The sequence below is a fragment of the Ornithorhynchus anatinus genome, chromosome 11, assembly GCF_004115215.2.
Source record: "Ornithorhynchus anatinus isolate Pmale09 chromosome 11, mOrnAna1.pri.v4, whole genome shotgun sequence".
Lineage (NCBI taxonomy): Eukaryota > Metazoa > Chordata > Mammalia > Monotremata > Ornithorhynchidae > Ornithorhynchus > Ornithorhynchus anatinus.
The window spans coordinates 58,459,377-58,481,847 of NC_041738.1; the positions used below are offsets into that span (position 1 = coordinate 58,459,377).

The 22,471-nt window shown below is 57.7% G+C and overlaps 1 protein-coding gene across 1 annotated transcript; it reads left to right on the plus strand.

The window, feature by feature from the left end:
• The first annotated feature begins 321 nt into the window (after positions 1-321).
• CALCOCO2 (calcium binding and coiled-coil domain 2) lies at positions 322-22,075 on the plus strand. Its single transcript, XM_029075394.1, has 14 exons — positions 322-396; positions 5,290-5,478; positions 8,034-8,136; positions 8,988-9,121; positions 10,010-10,135; positions 11,602-11,760; positions 12,582-12,709; positions 13,307-13,397; positions 14,127-14,249; positions 14,376-14,444; positions 16,719-16,814; positions 19,028-19,169; positions 20,452-20,480; positions 21,301-22,075. The coding sequence occupies exons 2-14, from the start codon at positions 5,299-5,301 to the stop codon at positions 21,460-21,462; spliced, it is 1,542 nt and encodes a 513-aa protein (XP_028931227.1). The 5' UTR covers positions 322-396; positions 5,290-5,298; the 3' UTR covers positions 21,463-22,075.
• Positions 22,076-22,471: the final 396 nt, after the last annotated feature.

A 22,471-nucleotide genomic window follows, 5' to 3' on the forward strand; every position in this document is an offset into this window, starting at 1 on the left:
GGCTCATGAGTTCGAATCCCAGCTCTGCCACTTGTCGGCTGTGGGACTGTGGGCAAGTCACTTCACTTCTCCGGGCCTCAGTTCCCTCATCTGTAAAATGGGGATGAAGACTGTGAGCCCCACGTGGGACAACCTGATTCCCCTGTGTCTACCCCAGCGCTTAGAACAGTGCCCGGCACATAGTAAGCGCTTAACCAATACCAACATTATTATCATTATTATTCTTAGGACCAAAGGCGGGGTGGGAGGCCTGGTAGGAAAAGAACTACAAGTCCCAGCAGGCTGTGCGGGTGACGTCATCACGCACGGGGGCGTCGGCCCCGCCCCCTCCGCCCTCCTTCCTCGCCCCCTCCCCCACGGGCCCTGTCGCTTGGGGCGTCGACGACAGCGCCGTTGGTGAGTGTGTGAGGCCTGAGGCGAGGGGTTGAGGGGGAGGAGGAGGAGGAGGAGGAGAAGAAGAAGAAGAAGAAGGAGAAGGAGGATGGGGGGGATGGTGGGAGGAGGAGGAGGAGGATGGCGGGCTGAGGAGAGGGGCCCCCGAGGGGCCCACCGGAAGTGGCGCCGCTGCTTTTGCTTTCACTTGACGGCTTGTCCTTCCTCCCCCCCGGGAAGGACATAATAATAATATTGTTGGTATTTCTTAAGCGCTTACTATGTGCAGAGCGCTGTTCTAAGCGCTGGGGGAGATGCAGGGTCATCAGGTGGTCCCACGTGGGGCCTCACAGGCTTCATCCCCATTTGACAGAGGAGGGAACTGAGGCCCAGAGAAGAATAATAATGTTGGTATTAAGCGTTTACTAAGTGCAGAGCGCTGTTCTAAGCGCTGGGGGAGAGACAGGGTCATCAGGTGGGCCCACGTGGGGCCTCCCAGGCTTCATCCCCATTTGACAGAGGAGGGAACTGAGGCCCGGAGAATAATAATAATAATGATAATGTTGGTATTAAGCACTTCCTATGTGCAGAGCTCTGTTCTAAGCGCTGGGGGAGATACAGGGTCATCAGGTTGTCCCACGTGAGGCTCCCAGGCTTCATCCCCATTTTCCAGATGAGGGAACTGAGGCCCACAGAAGAAGAATAAGAATAATGTTGGTATTTGTTAAGCGCTTACTCTGTGCAGAGCTCTGTTCTAAGCGCTGGGGGAGATACAGGGTCATCAGGTTGTCCCACGTGAGGCTCCCAGGCTTCATCCCCATTTGACAGATGAGGCAACTGAGTCACCAAGAAGTGAAGTGACCTGCCCACAGTCACCCAGCTGACAAGCGGCAGAGCTGGGATTCGAACCCATGACCTCTGACTCCCAAGCACGTGTTCTTTCTTTCTCTTTAGATTTACCAGTATTAGGAAATAATAGTAATGATTTCTGTGAGAGAGGGTGAGGAGAGGAGGAACCCAGGATTTGCCGTCACCTACTCGGGAGCCGCTTGTGCGAAAGATTATTTTGTTATCGTGGCGAGGCTTGGCGATCTCGGGACCAGGTTTTAAAATGTCCGGTGTTTTGTAACTTTCTCTTTTTCCAATTGTCCAGGTCTTTGAGCTAATCACGCTCCCTTGCTCCAGGAGCCTTTGGTCAGAGTTAGTTTCATTTCCTCAACATGCTTCCCTTTGTGGTCGGCAAAGGGCACGGATAGGAAATATCTCCCTGCGTAGGCTAGCAGGATTTTCCTCTCACGGTCCCCTGATGGCTTTTTTTCATTTTATTGGTGCTTGTTAAGTGCGTACTATGTGCCAGACACTGTTCTAAGAGCATGGGACTGAGAGTGAGAGGATCTGGGTTCTAATTCCTGCTCCGTCACTTCCCTGCTGTGTGACCTTGGGCAAGTCACTTCACTTCTCTGGCCCTCAGTGACCTCCTCTGTGAAATGGGGATTGAGACTTTGAGCCCCTTGTGGGACAGGGACTGTGTCCAACCTGACTAAATTGAATCTGCCCCAGCTCTTAGGGCCTGTCTACTGGTTTGGTTTAGTTTTGTTGCCTGTCTTCCCCCTTCCAGACTGTGAGCCTGTTGTTGGGCAGGGATTGTCTCTATCTGTTGCCGAATTGTACTTTCCAAGCGCTTAGTACAGTGCTCCGCACACAGTAAGCGCTCAGTAAATATGATGGAATGAGTGAATGAACATAGTGCTTAACAAGTACCATCATTATTGTGGCTCATCATCATAATGGCTCAATGGAAAGAACCTGGGCTTGGGAGTCAGAGGTCATGGGTTCTAATCCCGGCTCCGCCACTTGTCTGCTGCGTGACTTTGGGCAAGTCACTTCACTTCTCTGTGCCTCAGTGCCCTCATCTGTAAAATGGGGATTAAAACTGTGAGCCCCACGTGGGACAACCTGATCACCTTGTATCCCCCCAGCGCTTAGAACACTGCTTTGCGCATAGTAAGTGCTTAACAAATGCCATCATTATTATTATTACAGTAAGTACGTGATAAATAGCATCACCGTCATTGTGGTCGTGGAGATACTATGAGTTGAGCAGGAAGACGCTTAGCTCCCTCTGTACTGAAAGCTCATTATGGGTAGGAAATGCGTCTGCTAGTTCTGTTGTAGCTTACTCTCCCAAGCGCTTAGTACAGTGCTCTACATTTAGGAAGCTCTCAGTATGTACAGATGATTGATTGATTTGTTGGCGCTGTGCTTTCTGCAGGGGGTAGGACCGATTCGCGTGGTGGTTGCTGGGGCTGGGGGGCTGCTCTGCCCTTCGGAGAGTTTGAACCCCGGTTTGGCAATTGGTGTTGAAGACGTAGTTAGAGCCCACTTAGTCGCCCCAGTTTCCCTCTCCAGGGAGGGAAACCTGGGAAACTCGTTCAAGGCTGACGGAATTATGCTTCCTTTCTGGATGTAATCATCATCGATGGCATTTATTGAACGCTTACTCTGGGCAAAGCGCTGGGGAGAGGACAGCAGAGTTGTCAGACGTGTTCCCTGCCCACGTGAGCTACGAGAGCAATCCTTCGGATTACTTGGTCAAGATTATTATTATTTTTGCTAAATGCGTACTGTGTGACAAGCACTGTTCTAACCATTTGGGTAGATACAAGTTAGATTGGACACAGTCCCTGTCCCTCATGGGGCTCACAATCTAAGTAGGAGGGGGAACATTAATTTATTTATATTGATGCCTGTTTACTTGTTTTGATGTCTGCCTCCCTCCTTCTAGACTGTAAGCCCGGTGTGTCTGTCTTTATTGCTGTAGCGTTCTTTCCAAGCACTTAGAGTGCTTTGCACGCAGTAAGCGCTCAATAAATACGTTCGAATGAATGAATGGTATTTAATCCCCATTTCACAGTTGACGAAACTGAGGCACAGAGAAGTTAAGTGAGGTTTAGTTGCCTAAAGAGCAAGCAGTTGGCAGAGCTGGGATTCTCTGACTCCCAGGCCCATTGCTCTCTCTACTAGCGCAGGTGATCAATCAGTTAAGCAGTGGTGTTTATTGAGCACTTACTACGCGCGTAGCTCTATACTGAGCGCTTGAGAGCGTACAATGCAATAAATTTAGCAGATGTGGGCTCTGCCTGTACCGAGTTTACAGTCTAGATGGGATGGAGATAGTATTCAGTAGTATTTATTGAGCGCTATATGCAGAGCGCTGTACTAAGCACTAGGAATGTACAATTTGGCAACAGATAGAGACAATCCCTGCCCATTGACGGGCTCACAGTCTAATCGGGGAAGACAGACAAAAACAGTAGCAATAAATAGAAACAAGGGGATGGACATCTCATTAAAACAATAGCAATAAATAGAATCAAGGGGGTGTACATCTCATTAACAAAATAAATAGGGTAATAAAAATATATACAAATGAGCGGACGAGCACAGTGCTGAGGGGAGGGGAAGGGGGGGGGCAGAGGGAAAAGGGGGAAACTCAGTCTGGGAAGGCCTCTTGGAGGAGGTGAGCCTACAATAGTATCACAGGAGCCGTTCCCAGGCCGGGTCTATTCGACCAAATTCATCAACCAGTAGCATTGATTGAGCACTTAGTTTTTGCAGAGCACGGTGCCAAACACTTGGGAGAGAACCTCAGTGCTGTGAGACAGAGTGAGGGAGGTGCAGATCCAAAAGGAAGGAAAGGAAACCCAGAAGGGAGTGGGAGAAGAGGAAATCTGGGCTTCGTCGGGGAAGGCCTCTTGGAGGAGATGTGTTTTTAATAAGGCTTTGAAGGTGGGGAGAGGGATCTTCTGTCAGAGATGAGGAGGGCGGATCCGGGCCAGAGGCAGGATGTAGGCAAGAGATCGGTGGCGAGATAGACGAGACGGAGAGACGGGGCGTAGGGTGGGAGAGGACGATAGTAGACACGATCCCTATCTTCAAGGAGCTGACGGTCTAGTGGGGGAGACTAACGTTAAATTAACATTAAATGACCTTAATATTAAATTACAGGTAGGGGGAAGCTAGGGAGCTTAAAGATATGAATGTAAGTGTTAGGGAGGGTGATTAGGGCGGTGCTTAGGTGATCTGGAAGTGTCAAAATGGCAGTTAAAGAGAGAGAGGATGGGGAGAGGAGAGGATGATCAGGGAAGCCCTCCCGGAGATGTGACTTCTCCCTTCTCTCACTCCCTTCTCTTGCACTTGAATTTGCACCCTTTATTTACCCTTCCCTCAGCCCCACCGAACTTATGTCCATATCTGTAATTTATTGGTATGAACGTCTGTCTCCCGCTCTAGACTGGCAGCTCGCTGTGGGCCGGGAACGGGCCGACGGACTCTAATAATAATAATAGTTGTGGCGTCTGTTAAGTGCTTACTAGGTGCTGGGCTGGAGATAAGCAGATCAGGTCGGACACAGTCCCTGTCTCTTAATCCCCATTTTACAGATGAGGTAACTGAGGCCCAGCATAGTGATTTGCCTAAGATAACGTAGCAGACGAGTGGCAGAGCCGGGATTAGAAGCCAGGACCTACTGACTCCCAGTGCCGTACCGCTCGCCCCAGGAACGACACCCCCCCCCCCCCCCGCTCAAAGCCCCAGACTCCCTTTTCGGATCCCTGTGGAAAATGTCAGCTCTTCTGAAGGGGCGGGGCGGGGCGGGCCCCCGGGGACAAGTAGGGACAAGGAAACGGCCGCGGAGTCCGCCCGGTCCCAGTCCCGGAGCCGCGAGCCGTGCCGGTCGCCGTGGAAGAACAGGAAGCGGATTGTGTGCTTTTCGCCCAGCGGACGGGTCTGGGTCTCCCGGGGCTTGGACAGAACATTCCCTGGGCCAGAGCCCGGACCGCTCGGCAGCCCCGCCCCCGCTTTCCCAGCCGCCACGGCCGCCGTCTCACTGCCTTCCTGTGTCCCGCCCCCTGCCAGGTCCCGGCCATGGAAAGGGCCGAAAAGGAGCCCCCGGCGTCGGCGGTCCTGCAGGACCAGTGCCATTTCACCCAGATCATCTTCACCAATGTGGAGAAGCGCTACGTGCCGGGAAGGGACGTGACCTGCCGCTACACCCTCACCCTGAACTTCGTGCCCCGCCGGAAGGACTGGGTGGGCATCTTTCGGGTAAGGCCCACCTCGTCTCCCCTCCCCCTCGCGGCACCGGGCGGCGGAGGGTGGTGGCGGCCGGCTGGCCGGTTGCCCCAAGCCCTGCGCGCGTCCCGTGACTCCACCTGGGATCACCGCCTGGGAAGTCAGCGGGTCCAGCCTCCGGGCCTCCAGTCCCAGGGTTCCAGGAAAAGCGGCGGCTCGGAGCCTAGCCCCGAAACCCTTCCGGTGGCCGATTTGCACACTGAGGAACGAGAGAGGACCGATGACCCCGCGTGGCCGCAAAAGCTTGACCTTCGCTTCGACGGCCAGCTGCCGGGTGCCACCGTGCTTCCCGCTCAGACGGAGGATCGGGGTGCGACCTCCTCCGTCCTTCCCCTTTCATCGAATCCTCAGGGAAGTCCCTTAGCTCCAAGCTCCACCTGTTCCAGCCCCTTTCCGCCTGTGAAGCAGAGAGTTAGGGGCCTGGGGGAGGAGATTAGACGGGGCATGGCTTCCTGGATGGGAGTCACTCTTCCCTGCTCCTCTCCTGCCCTCAGGTTTCCTTCCAGTTGCCAAAAAGCCACCTTATGTCCACCCCTCACTGGCCCTGGAGGTTGGAGGGGGCGGGCCCCCAGTCCAGCTCTGGAGCCCAGTGGGGTGAAAGAGCCCCAGTCAGAAACAGGCTCTACCCCTGAAGCCCCGTGAGACTCAGTGGTCCCGGTCACCACCGGCCTGTCAGCAGGGAGCAGCAAAGAGCTGGAGAGTCAGAGGACCTGGGTTCTAATTCTGCCCCTGCCACTTGTCTGCTGGGTATCCTTGGGCAAGTCACTTAGCCTCAGTTACCGCATCTGTAAAATGGGGATTATTAATAATAATAATGGTATTTGGTAAGCACTTACTATGTGCCAGGCATTGTGCTAAGCACTGGGGTGGATGCAGGCAAATAAGCCTGGGCACAATCCCTGCCCCTCATGGAGCTCGCAGTCTTAATCCCCATTTTCCAGATGAGGGAACTGAGGCACAGAGAAGTGAAATGACTTGCCCAAGGCCACCGGGCAGACAAGTGGCAGAGCTGCGGTTAGAAGCCATGACCTTCTGACTCCCGGGCCCGTGCTATAGTAGGCGCTCAATAAATACTGATGAATGAATGTATCTGCCATCTTGGCTCCAGTCTGGCTCCAAGGGGTGGAGCAGGCTAGCTATGGCTTCCCTGCTGGCCCCCAAAACGATGGAGGACAAAACTAACCTCCCATTTTCCCCCCCAGGAAGGGCACTCGTCATCCCATTGGTCAGACGGTCTCTCGGGGAAGGTTTTTAGGCTCTGGAATTTTTCAGGCCACAGATGGTGACTCGAGCAGAGAACAGAACCGGGGGAAGATCCCTGAATATTCCCTCGTCCCCACCCAGTGGGACTCGCGCTTTATTACCCGAGGGAAGAGCCAGCCGAAGCTGGTTTGCAGCCATGTGGGTGAGGCTCTCTCTGCTGACTCGTCCCCAGGCCAATCAGTCAGTGGTATTTATTGAGCGTCTACTGTGTGCAGAGCCCCGTATTAAGCGGTTGGGAAAGAACGCTACAGTAGACTTGGTAGACGTGATCCCTCCCCACATAGAGCTTCCCCAAACCAAATCAGTCACGGGCTCCTCCTCTGCCGCCAAACCCCTAACCGTGGGAGTCCCTCAGGGCTCGGGTCTGGGTCCCCCTCTGGTCTCCGTCTACACCCTTGAAGAACTCACTTGCCCCCGTGGCTTCACCTATCACCTCTCTGTGGATGATTCCCAAATCTACATCGCCTTTACAGTTGGATTTGTACCCTTGATTTCCCCCTCCCTCTGCCCCACAGCACTTACGTGTCCATAATCTATTTATGCCACTACCTGAATCCCCCTCTAGACTCTAAGCTCGTTGTGACCCACTCTGTTATGTCGCGTTCTTCCGAGCACTTAGTTCAGTCCCCTCTGAGTGCTCAGTAAATGTGATTTACTGGGTGCCGAGCTCTGTACTGAGCGCTTGGGAAAGTACACTACAGTAGAGTTGGTAGACTCGATCCCCGCCCACAAGGCGCTGACAGTCTACGGGGACTCGCCCCGTAGACAGACATTAAAATAAATTACCAGATAGGGTAAATAGTAGTTTATAAAGATATCCGCTATGGGGGCTGGGGAATTAGAGTCCTTACGGGGTAAGTACTCACTGAAGGTGGGGAGGAGAGTGAAGGCGTTTGCCTTCTGACCGGCCCACTCCTTAGCTCTCCCAAGGGCGGAGACGCCGAGGTGAGACAGAATGCGTTTGTACATCCAAGCGCTCAGTACAGTGCTCTGCATTCGGTAAGTCCTCAGTACCGTAGATTGAAAATACCGTTGATCGACAGAGCAGCGCCGTGGGTCGGAAGCTTGGTGCTGGCTCCTTCAGAGCCCCACCCGACCCCCTCAGCTCTGATGTCCAAGGCCCAACCTCTCTGGGGTGGGGAAGGGCCCGTCTCGGCCAAGGAGCCGGTCGGGGGGCAAGTGACCGTCTCAACCCAGTGGCCCCCGTTGGCGACTTGGGTCCGGCCGGAAGCGCCTCACCCGTCTTCCTCTCTTTGCGGCTGTAGGTGGGCTGGAAGACCGTCCGCGAGTATTACACCTTCATGTGGGCTTCCCTGCCCAGGGACCTCCACAGCGAGTCAGCTCGGGAGCAGGAAGTGCAGTTCAAAGGTCAGATCCCGGACGGTCAGGCTCCTCCATCGGGACCTGGCCGCCGTATTCCTGGCTCGTTGAGCTCAGTCAAGAGTCCCCTGGGCAGCCTGGTTCCTGGGAACCCACCGGGTGGCTCTCTTGCGGCCCTGCCCGGGGCTTGCCGGGCTTGCCCTGCCAGACCGGTACGGCCGGTAACATTCCACGATTCAGTCCCTGCCTTTTCTTCTCCAGTCGTGGGTCAGTAAACTACATAAACTCCCGGCCTGGGTCCGTGGGTGCCAGCCGGCGGCACGGGGCCTCCTCTTAAGGGCAGGTTCTGGAAGCAGTGTGGCCTAGTGGAAAGAGCGCAGGCCCAGGAATCAGGAGGCCCAGGTGGCCACTTGCCTGCTGGAATCACTTCAGTTCTCTGGACCTCGGTAACCTGTAGATGGGGGCCAAAAAAACCAATACAGCTTCCTTCTTTGACAGTGAACCTCGGGTGGCGCGGGGTTTGCGTCCAAGCTGACGTTTGGTATCTACCTCAGTGCTTGGCACACAGTAAGCACTTGTGTTAATAGTCGTGACTATTAATGATTTTCGATGAAGCCCAGGACGGGACTGGGGGCCGTGAGAGGGTGAGGGGCCTGCGCTGACCCCGGGTCTGCTGCATTTGGTTCCGATCCCCGGGGCTGGCGACGTCGGCACGGGCCAGCCCAGAGCTGATGTCTGATCTGGACAACTGTAAAACGTTCCTCCGTGACCAAGCTTGGGCTTCCACAGGCCCGGTCGCACGGCCAGCCCCTGATTTGAGTCGGGCGCCTGCTTCTCCCAATCGGGATCTCCCCACGGGAGCCCCTCCCGAGCCCGGGATCGTTTGGTTGTGTTTTCAGCCTACTACCTACCCAAGGACGACGAGGATTACCAGTTCTGCTACGTCGACCAGGATGGAGTGGTCCGGGGGGCCAGCGTCCCCTTCCAGTTCCGGGCCGAGAGTGAAGATGGCATCCTGGTCGTCACCACTCAGGTCCGCCGATCGAGGGCCCTCCCACGCCCCCAACTCTTTCTGCTCTCTCTCCCGGCCCACGGGGTGCAGGGGGTCGAAGGGGGTGCGAAATGGGGGATCACTTGGGTAGGGAATGATGGGATGGAGGCCTGTGCCCAGATTCAAACGGGACTTGTCCCGGCTCCGCCACGCTCGTTCATTCAGTCGGATTTATTGGGCGCTTACTCTGGGCAGTTGTCTAATGTGAGACCTTGGGCAAGTCACTTGGCTTATCTGGGCCACAGTTACCTCATCTGTAAAATGGGGATTAAGAGTGGGAGCCCTATGGGGGACAGGGACATTTTCCGACCTCACTCGAATCTACCCCAGTGCTTAAAACAGTGCCTGTCACATAGCGCTTGACAAGTACCATAATTATTATTATTAAAGAGGGCCGGTTGGCCCGGGCTACCTTGGTCACGGTGGCACGGGTCAGCCCAGAGCTATTGTTTGACTTGGACAACTGGTAAAACATTCCTCCGTGACCAAGCTTGGGTTCCCCCAGTAGACCGGGATGCTCCCTGGCTAATCCTCCAGGCTCTGCAACCCCTGCAGGGTAGGTGCTTTGGGGGTCCAGCGCTCTTGGGGAGCTCCAAGTCAGATAGGGAGGTAGGATCAACGTCTCTCAGCAGTACGGACCAATAAATGCAATGGGTTGTGGGGAGTTTAACCAGGAGGAGCAGGGTGAGGAATTGCACCAGTATAAGAGACCAAGCGGTGGGGTTCGTTGGGGAGAACCGCCCTAAGCTGTAGTTGTAAAGGGGATGGGTGCGGTGAGGGGCAGGGGCTGGCGTGGAGGCGGATTGGCCTGCTGGGGTCGTGGGGAGCCTCCTGCCCTCCCCCTGACACCGGCTGCGTCCTGTCCTGCAGGGAGAGGTGGAGGAGATCGAGCAGCGCAACCAGGAGCTGCAGGAGGAAAACCAGGAACTGCGGGGCAGCTGCGGGAACCTCTTGGAGCAGAAAGAAGAGCTGCATAAGCAGTTGCAGAGGGCCCAGGTACTGCCGGTTGAAAAAGGACAAAGCCAGCGCAGCAAGCCCAGGGTTTGCCCTTGGCACTGCCTACCCGGCCCTCTCGCCGCTCCTTGCCCGCCTCTACAGCGGCCCAGTATCTCCCACCTCCCATCATTCACGCCCCATCCCCTCATTAGAAATACCCTCCCAGTCGAGCGATGACGGATCAATCAGTCCCCCTTCGCCAATCCACATCCCTCCCCTCCTCTAAAGCCTTTCCAAGAAATCCACCTCCACCTGGGAACCTGGCCTGATTGACCCTCACCGTCCCGCTACAACTCATGTATTTATTTGTCACGGACTTAGTTATCCTCTTCTGTAGGTTTACTGCTGCTCGGAGGCTCTTACTTGTCACTTATCTTCCCCAGTAGGTTGCAACCTCCTCAAAGGCAGGGGTCGTGTGTTTTACTGCTGCTCCGTGTTCCCAAGTGTAGCCCTCTGCCCACTCTAGGCGCCCAGAACAGCCCTCTGCCCACTCTAGGCACCCAGTACAGTCCTCTGCCCCTAGTATGCCCCCAGGGCGGGACTTTATACAGAGTGGCGCTCAGTAAATAACTGTTGATGGAAGATGGAGGCGATGAGCAGAGGTCATTATTCAAATTTGGCTCTGCACCTTTTTTTCTAGTAGCAGGAACGTAGTTTGTCTCTGCAGAGCATCACCTTCATTACTGAAAAGCATTCATTAAGCATTCCCTTGGCTCGGTGTCAGATTCCCTGCCCTCCAGGAAAAGGCCGAATACCCCTCATATTCAGGAAGTTTCTCTTCCTGGGCTTTTTCCCCTTCTCCCAGCCCGGCGTTCATCCCTCAACCGTCCCGCCCCTCGCTGTGGCGGCAAAGTGGCCACTGTCTAGGGCAGGGCCTGGCGGGTGTCTGCCGGATGATTGAAATGCGCAGGTGAACCCAGGCATCCCTGTCAGTGGGCAAGAGGATCGATTTGGCTGCTTTTTCTTTTTCCGGCGGTCTACGAGTGGCATTTATTGAGCACCTACTGAGCGCGAAGTACTCTACCAAGTGCTTGGGAAGAGAACCACAGTGACCTAAGGCCTGTTCCTTGCCCTCAAGGAGCGTGTGATCCAGAAAGTCAAAGGGCGAGTGGGCGGGCATACCGGGCCTGGGTAAGAATAATAATAATTATTGTATCCGTTCAGCGCTTTCTATGTGCCAGGCACTGTGCTAAGCACTGGGATAGGTACAGACTAATCAGATGGTCACAGTCCCTGTCCCACCATAGGGCTGACAGTCTTAATCCCCATTTTACAGATGAGGTAGATGAGGCACAGAGAGGTGAAGTGACTGCCCAAGGCCCCACAGACAGATTGCCCTCTGACTCCCAGGCCCGGGCTCTATTCAGTACGCCACGCTGCTTCTCGTAGCCTGGTTGGATAGTCGAGGACCATCGGAGTTCAGGTTTGGCTGAGCCACTCAGGCTGGGCCGCCTCGTGTTTCCCAGGAGAAAGTGAAGGAGTTGGAGGGAGAGATCGACTCCCTGAAGAGCGGAAACTCTGAGCTCCAGAGAGCCCAGGAAACGCAGAACTGGGAGATGAAGTCTGCCCAGGAACGACTCGTCTCCGTGCAGGAGCAGACGGGGACGCTGCAGAAGGAGAACCAGGTACCGGGAAGCTCAGGGCCAGAAGAAGAAGGGGAGTCAACCCTTTACTCTCCTGCCACTGGGCCACCCTGGGTTTTGCACCATATTGGTTCCCTTTTGGCGGCACCCCCGACTCTCCCCGGCCCGGGCCAGCCCCGTGGCCCATCTGGCCCCAAGGCTCTGACTCAGACAAGGGTTAGCAGGGCGTTTGGAGGAACTGGGGGTTGGTTGTTCTGGACATCCACCACCGTGCACAGAGATGGACCGGCTCACATCCCTAATTCTGTCTTCTCTGCGCCTCATTCTCGCTACGGTGACTTACCATTCAACACCTCTGACTCTTCCCTTTCCCTCGCTGGGTTCTGTCCCAGGGACCCAAAAAGGATGATCCGACAGCCCCTGACTCCCCCTTCAGTGACCCATCAGGGACCCTCAGCCACCCCTGACTCTCCAGTCTCCATCCCCGGATTCTGTCCCAGTGACTCAGCCCGGACCGTCCAACGCCACTGATTCTCCTCTCTCCATCCCCGCCTCTTCCTCAGTGACCCAGTAAGGACCGTCTAACACCCCTGACTCTCCCCTCTCCATCCCTGACTCTCCCTCTTATGATCCAGCGTGGACCAGCCAACCCTCCCGACTCTCCATCACCGTCAGCCCTGACTCTCCCTCCCTGTCAGCCCCTCCTGGTGCTCCAGAGTCTCTCCCTTTCCTCTCCCCAGGCCTGTCCTCCCCTTGGCAAGGGCCGCAGGGGGTCGAGGTGCCCCGGGGAAAGATGAGGAAGCCATCCAGCCAGGTCCCCGAGTCTGGTCTGACTCTCAAACTTCCTGGCTGTCCCTTCTTAGGAGCTGAAGGGACAGCTGGAGTCCCTGATGGTCATCAAGGAGAAGCTGGAGCAGCAAGTCTCCTTCCTGAAGGAAGAGAACAAACGGCTGGAGGGGGACAAGGCCCACCAGGAGGAGGAGCTCCAGCAGTGAGGGTCTTCCACTTCCCGGGGAAGTCGGCCGGCCCAGGGTGGGAAGGGATGGGGCCCAGCCACTCGGAGCCCTTGGAAGCCGCGTAGGGAAAAGTCGGGCCCTTGGAAGCCTCCTTGTCATCCCGCCGAGCTGGCCGGGGTCCAGAGTGTGGAGCCCGGCCGTACCGTGGGGGCTCACAGAGGAAGCCCAACCTTCTGTCCTGCGCTTCTAGCCCCACCCTGCCCTACCTCACCCCACTCGGCCCGCGGAGGCTTGCAGACAAAAGCGGGGCCGAGGCGGGACCCCCCAAGGACACCGCATTTTGTTAGACAAACGGTAGGACTGAAGCAACGTCCGACTTGCCAAAGGGAAACCTGAGCTTGGAGGAGCTGGAGAGGCAGGAGAGCTGGGCGGTTTCCGGCCCCCTGAAGTAGTTCCAGAGGATCGGGCGGAAGGGAGGACCAAGGATAGTTGTCAGGGAGCCCAGCAGGGCCTAGGGTGGAAGCTCTCAGACATCCTCTGGTCAGGATGTGGCCACCCACCTTCACCCCCCACCCCCCGGGGATTCATGGGGAACCGAGGTCTGTGACCATAGCCCTGCTCTGCCCCCTCAGGCTCCAAGACCAGGCCTGGCAGGTGTTGGCAGAAAAGAAGCAGTTGGAAGTCAAGCTGAAGAGCAGCCTGGACCAGTTGGACCAGCTCCAGGTAAGCAGACCCTGGCACGGTGAAGAAGACTGGTTGGAGGAAGAAGGTCCGAAGGGCGCTTGGTGGCCATAGTGCGTCCCAGGGAGGGCAGCTGCCTCTTCCCCCTCTGTTTCATTCATTCACTCGAATTTATCGAGCGCTTACTGTGTGCAGAGCACTGTACCGAGTTTTTGGGTGAGCACAGTAGAGCAATAAATAGGCATATTCCCTGCCCATAGTGAGCTTAGTGTCTAGAGGAGGGGAGACAGACGTCAGTACAAATAAATAAATGAATTACAGAGTTGTACATAAGTGCCGTGGGGCTGGGAGGAGGGAAGAGCAGATGGAGCAAGTCCGGGTGATGCAGAAGGGAGTGGGAGATGAGGAAAAGGGGGGTTTGGTCTGGGAAGGCTTCTCGGAGGAGATGGGCCTTCAGTAAGGCTTTGAAAGGGGGGAGAATATCTGTCGGATTGGAGGAGGGAGGGCGTTCCAGGCTAGAGACAGGATGTGGGCGAGAGGTCGGCGAGACAGGCGAGATCGAGGCACAGCGGGAAGGTTCGCGCTAGATGAGCGAAATGTGAAGGCTGGGTTGTAGAAGGAGAGAAGTGAGGTAGGAGGGGACAAGGGGACGGAGAGCTTTAAAGCTAACGGTGAGGAATTTTTGTTGGATGCGGAGGTGGATGGGCAACCTCTGGAGTTTTTGCCCTGCCTCCCTCATCCCTCAGCCCCCACCCACCCTTCTCTCCCCAGTCTCAGTTCTCCATTCAAGAAAAAGAGATAGAAAAAGTGTCTCAGGAGGCCCAGGACAAGACAAGGCACCTGGAACAAGTGACGAAGGAAAATGAGCAGCTGCTCCTCCGTCTGGCCAAACAGGTAAAGCTGAGATGGAGGGGCCCCGGAGGGTCGGGGAAGGTCCCACCTGCCTCCCCTCCTTCACCCTGAAACGTCCCTATCCCTGGGGCTGGGCTGAAGTGTATACGTGTGTGTGTTTCTGTGCAGAGGGAACAGCAAGAGCGACACGTGGAGGAGCTGAAGCAGGAAACGTCGTCGACGGCCCAGCAGCATGTGGCATGTTCTCCCCGGGGGCTTCTGGGCAGGGTCTTCCCGGGCCCTGGATGAGATGGGGTGGAACTGTGTAGTGCGGGAGCGGGCCAGCCCGGAGGTGGTCCCGAGGCGACTCGTGCCCTGGAGCCATTTTCCTCCCCCGGGGGGATGGAGGGGACTCACCTGGGCCAACGGGTCCTATGCTCCAGGGGCCCAAGGCCAGGAGAGCGGCCTTGGAGAACCAGTTAGTGAAGGAGGTGGAGCGGCTCAAGTCCAAGGTAGAGGCCGGGAGGGTCTGCTTCCTAGCCAAGTACAAAGAGTGCCAGTAGCCGCATAGACAGATCAGGCAGCTCAGGACACTGGTGGGTGTCTCAAGAGGAGGAGGGGGAGGCTTGTGAGCCCCTGGGGTAGGACCCGTACTCCCTCCCACCCTCCCTCCGCCGCTGCGGCACAGCGGGAGCCCGCTAACTCTGGGTCGGGAGCTGCCGGGACTGACCGACCCCATTGAGGAGTCCGGTGTGAGGTCTGGGGCAGGAAACCCGTCACCCGGGTCCTAGTTGGGTCAGCCACCGGTGACCCGCTCAAGCGGAGGAAGACCCGCGCTCGGAGGGAGGAGACCCCAGATTGTAACACCTACATACCGGGTGACTTCGAGCAGGTCACGAGCCGGTCGCTTACCTTCTCTGGGCCTCCGCTTTTCCGACGGCAGAAGAGCCCTGAGGCTCCTGGGGCTGATTCTGTGGGGGTGGTGAGGGGACAGTGAAATACGAGATAGAAAAATGAGGCATTATTTGGGGGTCGTTTTAAGCTCCCTGCTTCCAGGCAGCACGGGAGAACGGGGCTGGGTGTTTACCTGTTCGGCGATGCCACGGGGAAGGCAAAGGGAATCAGGCCAGCGCAGCTTTTTTTAGCGCTGGCCGGGCATTCGGCTCCAACTCCGCTCTGCCCTGGGCTCCTGCGGGGCCTCCAAACTAGTCTCCGTCCTCCGCTGCTTAAGCCGAGCCGGGGGGAAGAGAACCCCGGGCCCCACTGAGCAGGCTCAGGCGATGCTTTCTTGCGTCTGCCTTTCCGAGCGTCTGCCCGGGGACCGAGAGCAAGTCGAGAAAAGCCCGCAGGATTCCACAGGGCAGGGGAGCCCGGAGTCCGCGCGTTCCCCGGCCGTCGGGTGGCCCCAGGGCCAGCTGGAGCCGTGGCGGGTTGGCCGCCGGCACGCCAGTGAACACCTGAGAAACGGAGGATAAGCTGGAGTGTTTTGCGCCCGGCCGCTCGAGGGGGGGCTGCAGGGATGAGGTGGTAGGGAGTGAGAACCCTGCGTTCCAGGGTTGGGGTCCAGTTGGGTTCACCCCCCCGGGCCATTCCCGTTCTTAAGGTTTGCTTGGTCTGCTTCCCAACTCTGACTCTGATGGGGAGACCCCCCCCAGCCCCTCTCACCCCACTTTGCCATCTCTGGGTTCCCTGCCGTCTCCGGGGGAGATTAAATCAGCGCTCTTAGATGTATATTCCTGGAGAGCAGGGAAGGAGTCTGGCTTCCGGTGTACTGTCCCAAGCGCTTAGTACGGTGCTTTGCACTGACATCCTGGGGACCAGCTGCATGGGAGAACGGCCCTCTCGGGGTTTGGTCGCTGCGGATGCTCCTCCCTTGCCCGCTTCCCCTCTCCGCAGGAGGGCTGCGGTGGGCGTGCAGACGGATCCTGCGCAGTAGCGGTCGGCTCATTCCTCCGAGCGCCCGCACACTCTCCTGTTTGGGGGCCTCAGGGCCCCAAGGTCAGCACGCGATCCGGTCCGAGGCCGTGCCTGCGTCGGTCGCTCCGGCCCGCTCCTGGCATCCGCTGGGGCGAGCCTCGGCCTGCCGCGTCGGGAGGGGTTGTGGGGGTCCCTGGCCCAGGGCGACTCTCGCCTGACAAAAGCAGGAGGGAAGAAACCTAGTCTGTTCGTGAAAGCCCGTCGCTTTCACAGCCAGTAGTAGGACCTGGGGGGTCTCGAGTAGCTCGCCTGGACCGGACCGGAGTCGGGCCCGCACCCCGTCCCCCCTCCTCACGTGAGTGGCTAAGTTAAGAAGAGTCCGGGCAAATATCCAACTCCGGTGTTCTCACCCCGGTCGCTAGGGCAGACGGGTGGCCGAAAGTCAGTGTCGAGAGTCTCCGAACCGGTCGTTCCCTGCCCCACCCCAACCCTCAGCGGGGCCGGCTGTTGCCCCCAGGCCCCTCGCTAGCCCGCTCTGCGGCTCCTCGCCCCCCTCCTTCCCCGGCCCCCGAGCTGCTCTCCAGCTCGCTCATCTTTTCCCCGTTGCCTCCACAGCACCAGATCAGCGACCTGACCCTCAAGCTGGCAGAGAGTCAGCAGGCATTTCGCCAATTGCAGAGGGAGAAGAAGAACACTGAAGGGGAGAATGAAGTGAGGAGATGGGATGGGTAGGGACGGGGGGACAAGACCTTAGACGCGGAGGGGATCCGAGGCTCGGTCTCGAGGCCAGGCTGGCCCTGAGGAGTTTGCTCCTGCAGATCTGGCGTGAGGCATCTGGTAAACCCAGGCCCGAGGCCTCCAATAATTATGATTAATAATAATGATGATAATAGGGTATTTAAGTGCGCCAAGCATTGTCCTAAGCCCTGGGCTAGACACAATCCCCCTCTGGTCTGGGAACTCGTTGAGAGCAGGGAATATGTCTGGTTTCTGTTGTACTCTCCAGTGAATTGCGCACACCGCTCAGTAAATACGATTGAATGGATGAGTGCAAGATAATCGGGTGAAGTGGCGGATCGGAGAGCACGGGCCTGGGAGTCGGAAGATGGTGGGTTCTGATCCCGGCTCCGCCACTTTTGTGCTGTGTGACCTTGGACAAGTCACTTCACTTCTCCGTGCCTCAGTTCCGTCATCTGTAAAATGGGGGTGGAGACTGGGCGCCCCACGAGGGACGGGGACCGTGTCCGATCCGATTAGCTTGCGTCCACCCCAGTGCTTAGTACGGTGCCTGGCACGTAGTAAGCGCTTAACAGATATCGCAGTTATTATTATCACAAGGGACTCCCGGTCTAAGTAGGAGGGAGAGTAGGCATTGAATCGCCATTTTGCAGATGAGGGAACTGAGGGCCAGAGAAGCGAAGTGACTTGCCCAAGGCTCACACAGCAGGTAAGTGGCGGAGCCGGCATTAGAACCCAGGTCCTCCGACTCCCAGGCCTGGGCTCTTTCCCGTCTCTTTCCGGGGAGGCGGCTTGCTTTAGGACTCCGTGGCTTCTGTTTGTCGCGGCGGGATCCCCTGGTGTGGGATCCCGGGGGAAGCAGCACGGCGGACAGAGCAGAGGCCTGGGAGTCAGAAGGTCATGGGTTCTTATCCTGGCTCTGCCACGCGTCTGCTGTGTGGCCTTGGGCAAGTCATTTCACTTCTCTGCCTTACTTATCTCATAATAATAATGGTATTTTTTAAGTGATTACTGGGTGCCGAGCGTTGTTCTAAGCGCTGGGGCAGATACAGGTAATCAGGTTGTCCCACGTGGGGCTCCCGGTCTCAGTCCCCATTTTACAAATGGGGGAATTGAGACCCAGAAGTGAAGGGACTTACCCAAGTGACTGAAAAATGGTGGAGCTGGGATTAACGGGCAGGTGGGGTGGGTCAGCCTTCCCTCCCGCCTTCTTACCCCGGTGCGGGGGGTGCTGGGAAGGGGGGCGCCCCACCCCCACTTTGTCCCAAAGTGTGGCCAACCCAGGGCCCCCACCCCAGGCCAGAGAAACGGGGCGGGGGAGAGGACTCGGGGCCGAGCCCGAGCCCAGTCTGGCCCCGGTTCTCCTCCGTTGCCGCCGGGTGTCTGGTGGCCACCGCATCTCTGTAAAATTCATTCATCCAATAGTATTTATTGAGCGCTTACTAGGTGCAGAGCACTGCACTAGGCGCTTGGAATGGGCAGTTCGGCAACAGATAGACACCATCCCCACCCAGTGACGGGCTCACAGTCTAAACGGGAAATGGTGATTGAGGCTGTGAGCCCCACGTGGGTCAGGGACTATATCCAACCCAATTTGCCTGTATCCACCTCAGGGCTTAGTACACTGCCTGGCACGTAGTAAGCACCTACCTACCAAAACTATTATTGTTATGGGACCCCAGGGAAGGCAGCTTAACCCCAGCACGTCCAGGCCGGTCCCCCACCCCCAGCACAAAGGCACCCTTCACCTCTGAACCCCAACTGGGCTCTGGGAAGGAGGTGACGGGGTTGTCCCGCGCCCTGCAGCTGGCTCCCACTCTTCCCGTACACAAGTCTCAGCTTCAGTTCTCCCAGAGCGGGTGCTTCCCAGGAAGGCAGGGCCACTCCAAAGCCTCATCTGCCATTCAGAAAACCCACCCGAAACGTTCTCCAAGAGACCAGGTAGTGAACTGTTCCAGGAAGACTGTCCGGGGGGTAGGCGGTAGGTGGGTGCCGGAGCTTGGAACGGGCCCACCGTTCCCTAGAGTCCATCCTCGGGGGTCCGGCGGCTCTGGGTTACCCAGGGCCTCGCCTCCCTCTGGATCAGCTCTCCCCCTTGCCCGTCTGTCGGGCTAGAGAGAGGTCGGGGGGGAATTAAATCTGGCAAATACCAGTCGGCATCATCCTGTCTGAATATTCCTTTTCAGCTCCTGCAAGCTGAGAACAGGAGACTGCTGAGCTATGCCGATCGGGACCAGGGCAATTATCCCTTCGGTGAGCCCGTTCAAGCCCAGAGACCTTCTTGGATGGACCGAGAGCCGGGATGTATCTTCAGAAATTCTTACTCCGGTACGACTGTGGTCCACGACCAGTGGCGGGGAAGTGCTCCCGGTGGGGATCTGTTGAGTACCTACCGTGTGCAGAGCACTGTACTAGACTTCCATTCATTCAATCGATAGTATTTATTGAGCGCTTACTATGTGCAGAGCACCGTACTAAGCGCTTGGAATGGACAATTCGGCAACAGGTAGAGACAATCCCTGCCCAGTGGCGGGCTCACAGTCTGACTGGGGGGTGACAGACGGACAAAAACAAGACATCATCACGATAAATAGAATCAAGGGGGTGGACACCTCATTAGCAAAATAAATAGGGCAATAAAAATATATACAAATGAGCCCTGTGCTGAGGGGAGAGGGGGAGGAGCAGAGGGAAAGAGGGGGAAAGGGGGCTTAGCTGAGGGGAGGTGAAGGGGGGGCGCAGAGAGGGATCAGAGGGGAAAGGGGAAGCTCAGTGTGGGAAGGCCTCTCGGAGGAGGTGAGCTGTCAGTAGGGCCTTGAAGAGGGGAAGAGAGTCAGTTTGGCGGACGTGAGGAGGGAGGGCGTTCCGGGACAGCGGTAGGACGCGGGCCGGAGGTCGACGGCGGGATAGGCGCGAACGGGGGACGGTGAGGAGGTGAGCGGCAGAGGAGCGGAGTGTACGGGGTGGGATGGAGAAAGAGAGATCTGGAGAGAGTGCGATACTTAGTAGACCCTGATCCCCGCCCTTAAAGAGCTTCCGATCTGGCCTCGGCCCGGCTGGAATTCTGGCCAGAAGAGCAGCCATCTTCTGGAGTTTGTGGCCAGAGGCAGGGGCCGGGCACCAAGGGGGCCGTCCTAGAGTCTTTGGTAGATACTCTCTGTGACCCCAAGAGAAACTTGCCAGATGAACTGACCATGGACAGCAGAAACACCCAGAGGCTTGGAGCTCAGAAAACAATGCCCAGAGGCAAAGAACTGTGGAGACAACACAACAGAATTACCGTGCTCTACGAGGAGCGTGTCCAACCCGATTCCTCTGTATCCACCCCAGCACTTACAACAGTGGTTGACACCCAGTAAGCGCTTAACGCATCCCTTTCAAACAAAAACAAGAAAAGCGTTTAGTGCGGGGCTCTGCGTGCAGTAGGTACTCAATGAATACCGTTATTTTGGTTGAATGGGGACAGAAATCAGGCAGGCCAGCCTGGATAGCCGGAGCTGAAGTCGGTAGAACAGCGTTTGGCACGTAGTGAGCGCTCAACGGATACTGTCATTACTGTTGTTATTATATGGGTGAGACTTTTCTCTCTTTTTTTTCCCCTCTCCCGTAGCTTCCCAAGAGTTTGCTCCGAACGACCTGGTACGTGAGTGACTTTTTCCGCCCCCTCTCCCTCCAAGTTAGCCCCCGGGACTCTTGGTCCCCAGCCCAGCCTGGTTGGATCCTGAAATACCTCCTGGCAGAAGGTGGGGGCTCTTGTAGCTGGGGTCATCCCTGGTCCACCGCTCCCTAAGGGCCCCAAGCTGCTCACTGCCCCCGTCCCTTAACTCCTCCCCGGGGCCGCGGGCAGGGTCAAAGCAGTCCTCACGGCCACCGGCCCAGCGGGAGTCTCCTGCCGGCTCGGAGGCTCTCGGCTGGCCCAGTCGCAGGACCTAGGGGATTTGGCTGTTGGGAGGGCTCAGCCGGGGGCAGCTGCACGGCGAAAGCCCCCACGGTGGTCACGTGAGACTGCAGAATGAGGCGCCGATGCTTGTCCCCATGGCTCCCGCCCTCGGCGAGCCCGTCCGCCCTGCCTCTGGCCGGCGGGCGCCAGGTGGGAGGGGGAGTGCAGGAGCGAAGCCGGAGACTCCGTGGTCTGGGGCCTCCCCACCGGTCTTGCCCCAACACCCCAGTTGGGAGAGTCTCTGGGCCTTCCCCCCAGCCCGAAAGGGGGCAGGGGCGGGTGGGGATGCGTGACCCCGAAACCCTGGGGCGGCGGCGGACGGAGGGATGGTGCCTCGGCCCAGATCCCGACCGTGTCCGGGGGGGACTGGCGGTCATCCTGCAGGGGACGGTGCCGGCAGCCGGGTCCTACCTGGGGCCGTGCCCCCGCGGGCCTCGGCGGTGCTGGTCCCGGCCCCCTCTTCCACCCTCTCCCCCTCCGAGCCCGGGCTTGAGGGCTCCGGTCTCGCCCCCCACCCAGCCCTCCTTGAAGACCTGCCCCGTCTGCTCTGACGTCTTCCCGGAGGGCATCTACGAGGAGCACGTGAGGAGCCACACGCTGGACTGCCCCATCTGTGACAAGAGCTTCTTGGACACCGACCGCCAGGTCTACGACGACCACGTGTTCTGCCACTCCCTCTAGAGAGGGGCTCCTCGCCGCTTGGCGCTTCGTAGCGGAGCCGTGACTGGGCTCCGGACTTCCACCCCAGATTAGATCTGGGCCTGCTCCGCCACACCGCCCGCCCTCCGGGCCAGACCCTCCCCGCCCCAGACTAGCCCCCGTGGCTACAGTCGGCGTGGTCAGCGTCAGAGGGGACCGGTCGGGGGTTAGCACCTCCACCTCCGCGCAGCGGGATACAACCAAAGATGAGATGACCTCAGGGGCTTCCCCCAGTCCTCAGACCCAGCCGCCTGGCGCGATAGCCCTTCCGGGAGTTACCTATCCCTCACGTCCCCCGTCCTCTTCCTCCTCCCCTTCCCCGCCACCGCAGCCTCACGTACGACGGCCGGCCGGCCGAGATTTATTCCCCCGAGCCCCGAACCGGGCGGTCTCCGGTATCCGCCGCCCGGCCAGGGACCCGCAGCTCCTCCGCTGGGTCCCGTCCCCGCCCCGCCCCGCCGAGCTCCGACGGATTTGGCCCCGTAGCCTCGCTTGGCCCGCTGCTTTTACCGAGTGAATTCTAAGGTTGGGACTTGCTCCCTTGAGCCCTTTGCAGGGAGAGCAAGAATAAACAGATTATCTTTTCCATGCCAAAGCCGATGCCGTTTATTTCCCGGGCCTGCGCCAGCTGAGGGACCTGGGCCGATCTTCTCTTCCGGAGGGGTGGGGTAAAGCAAGGCGGAGTGCCCAGAGGTTCCCGGGATGGGAAGGGCCCGTCCATCCTCCCGCCGCCCACTGGGCCCGGCTGTTGGGCAACGGCCCGGCTTCGCCTCTCCTGCTTTCTGCCTTTCAGTCGGACTCAACGCTTCCGAGGGAGGGGAGAGGCGCCATCAGACCCTCTGTTTCCCTGCCTAGAGCCGTCTTCCCAGGAGTGAGCCCTAGAACTAGGACTGGAAGCAGCATGGCCTAGTGATGGAGTAGCCACCTGGGAGTCAGAAGGATCTGGGTTCCGATAATAATAATAATAATAATGTTGAAATTTGTTAAGCGC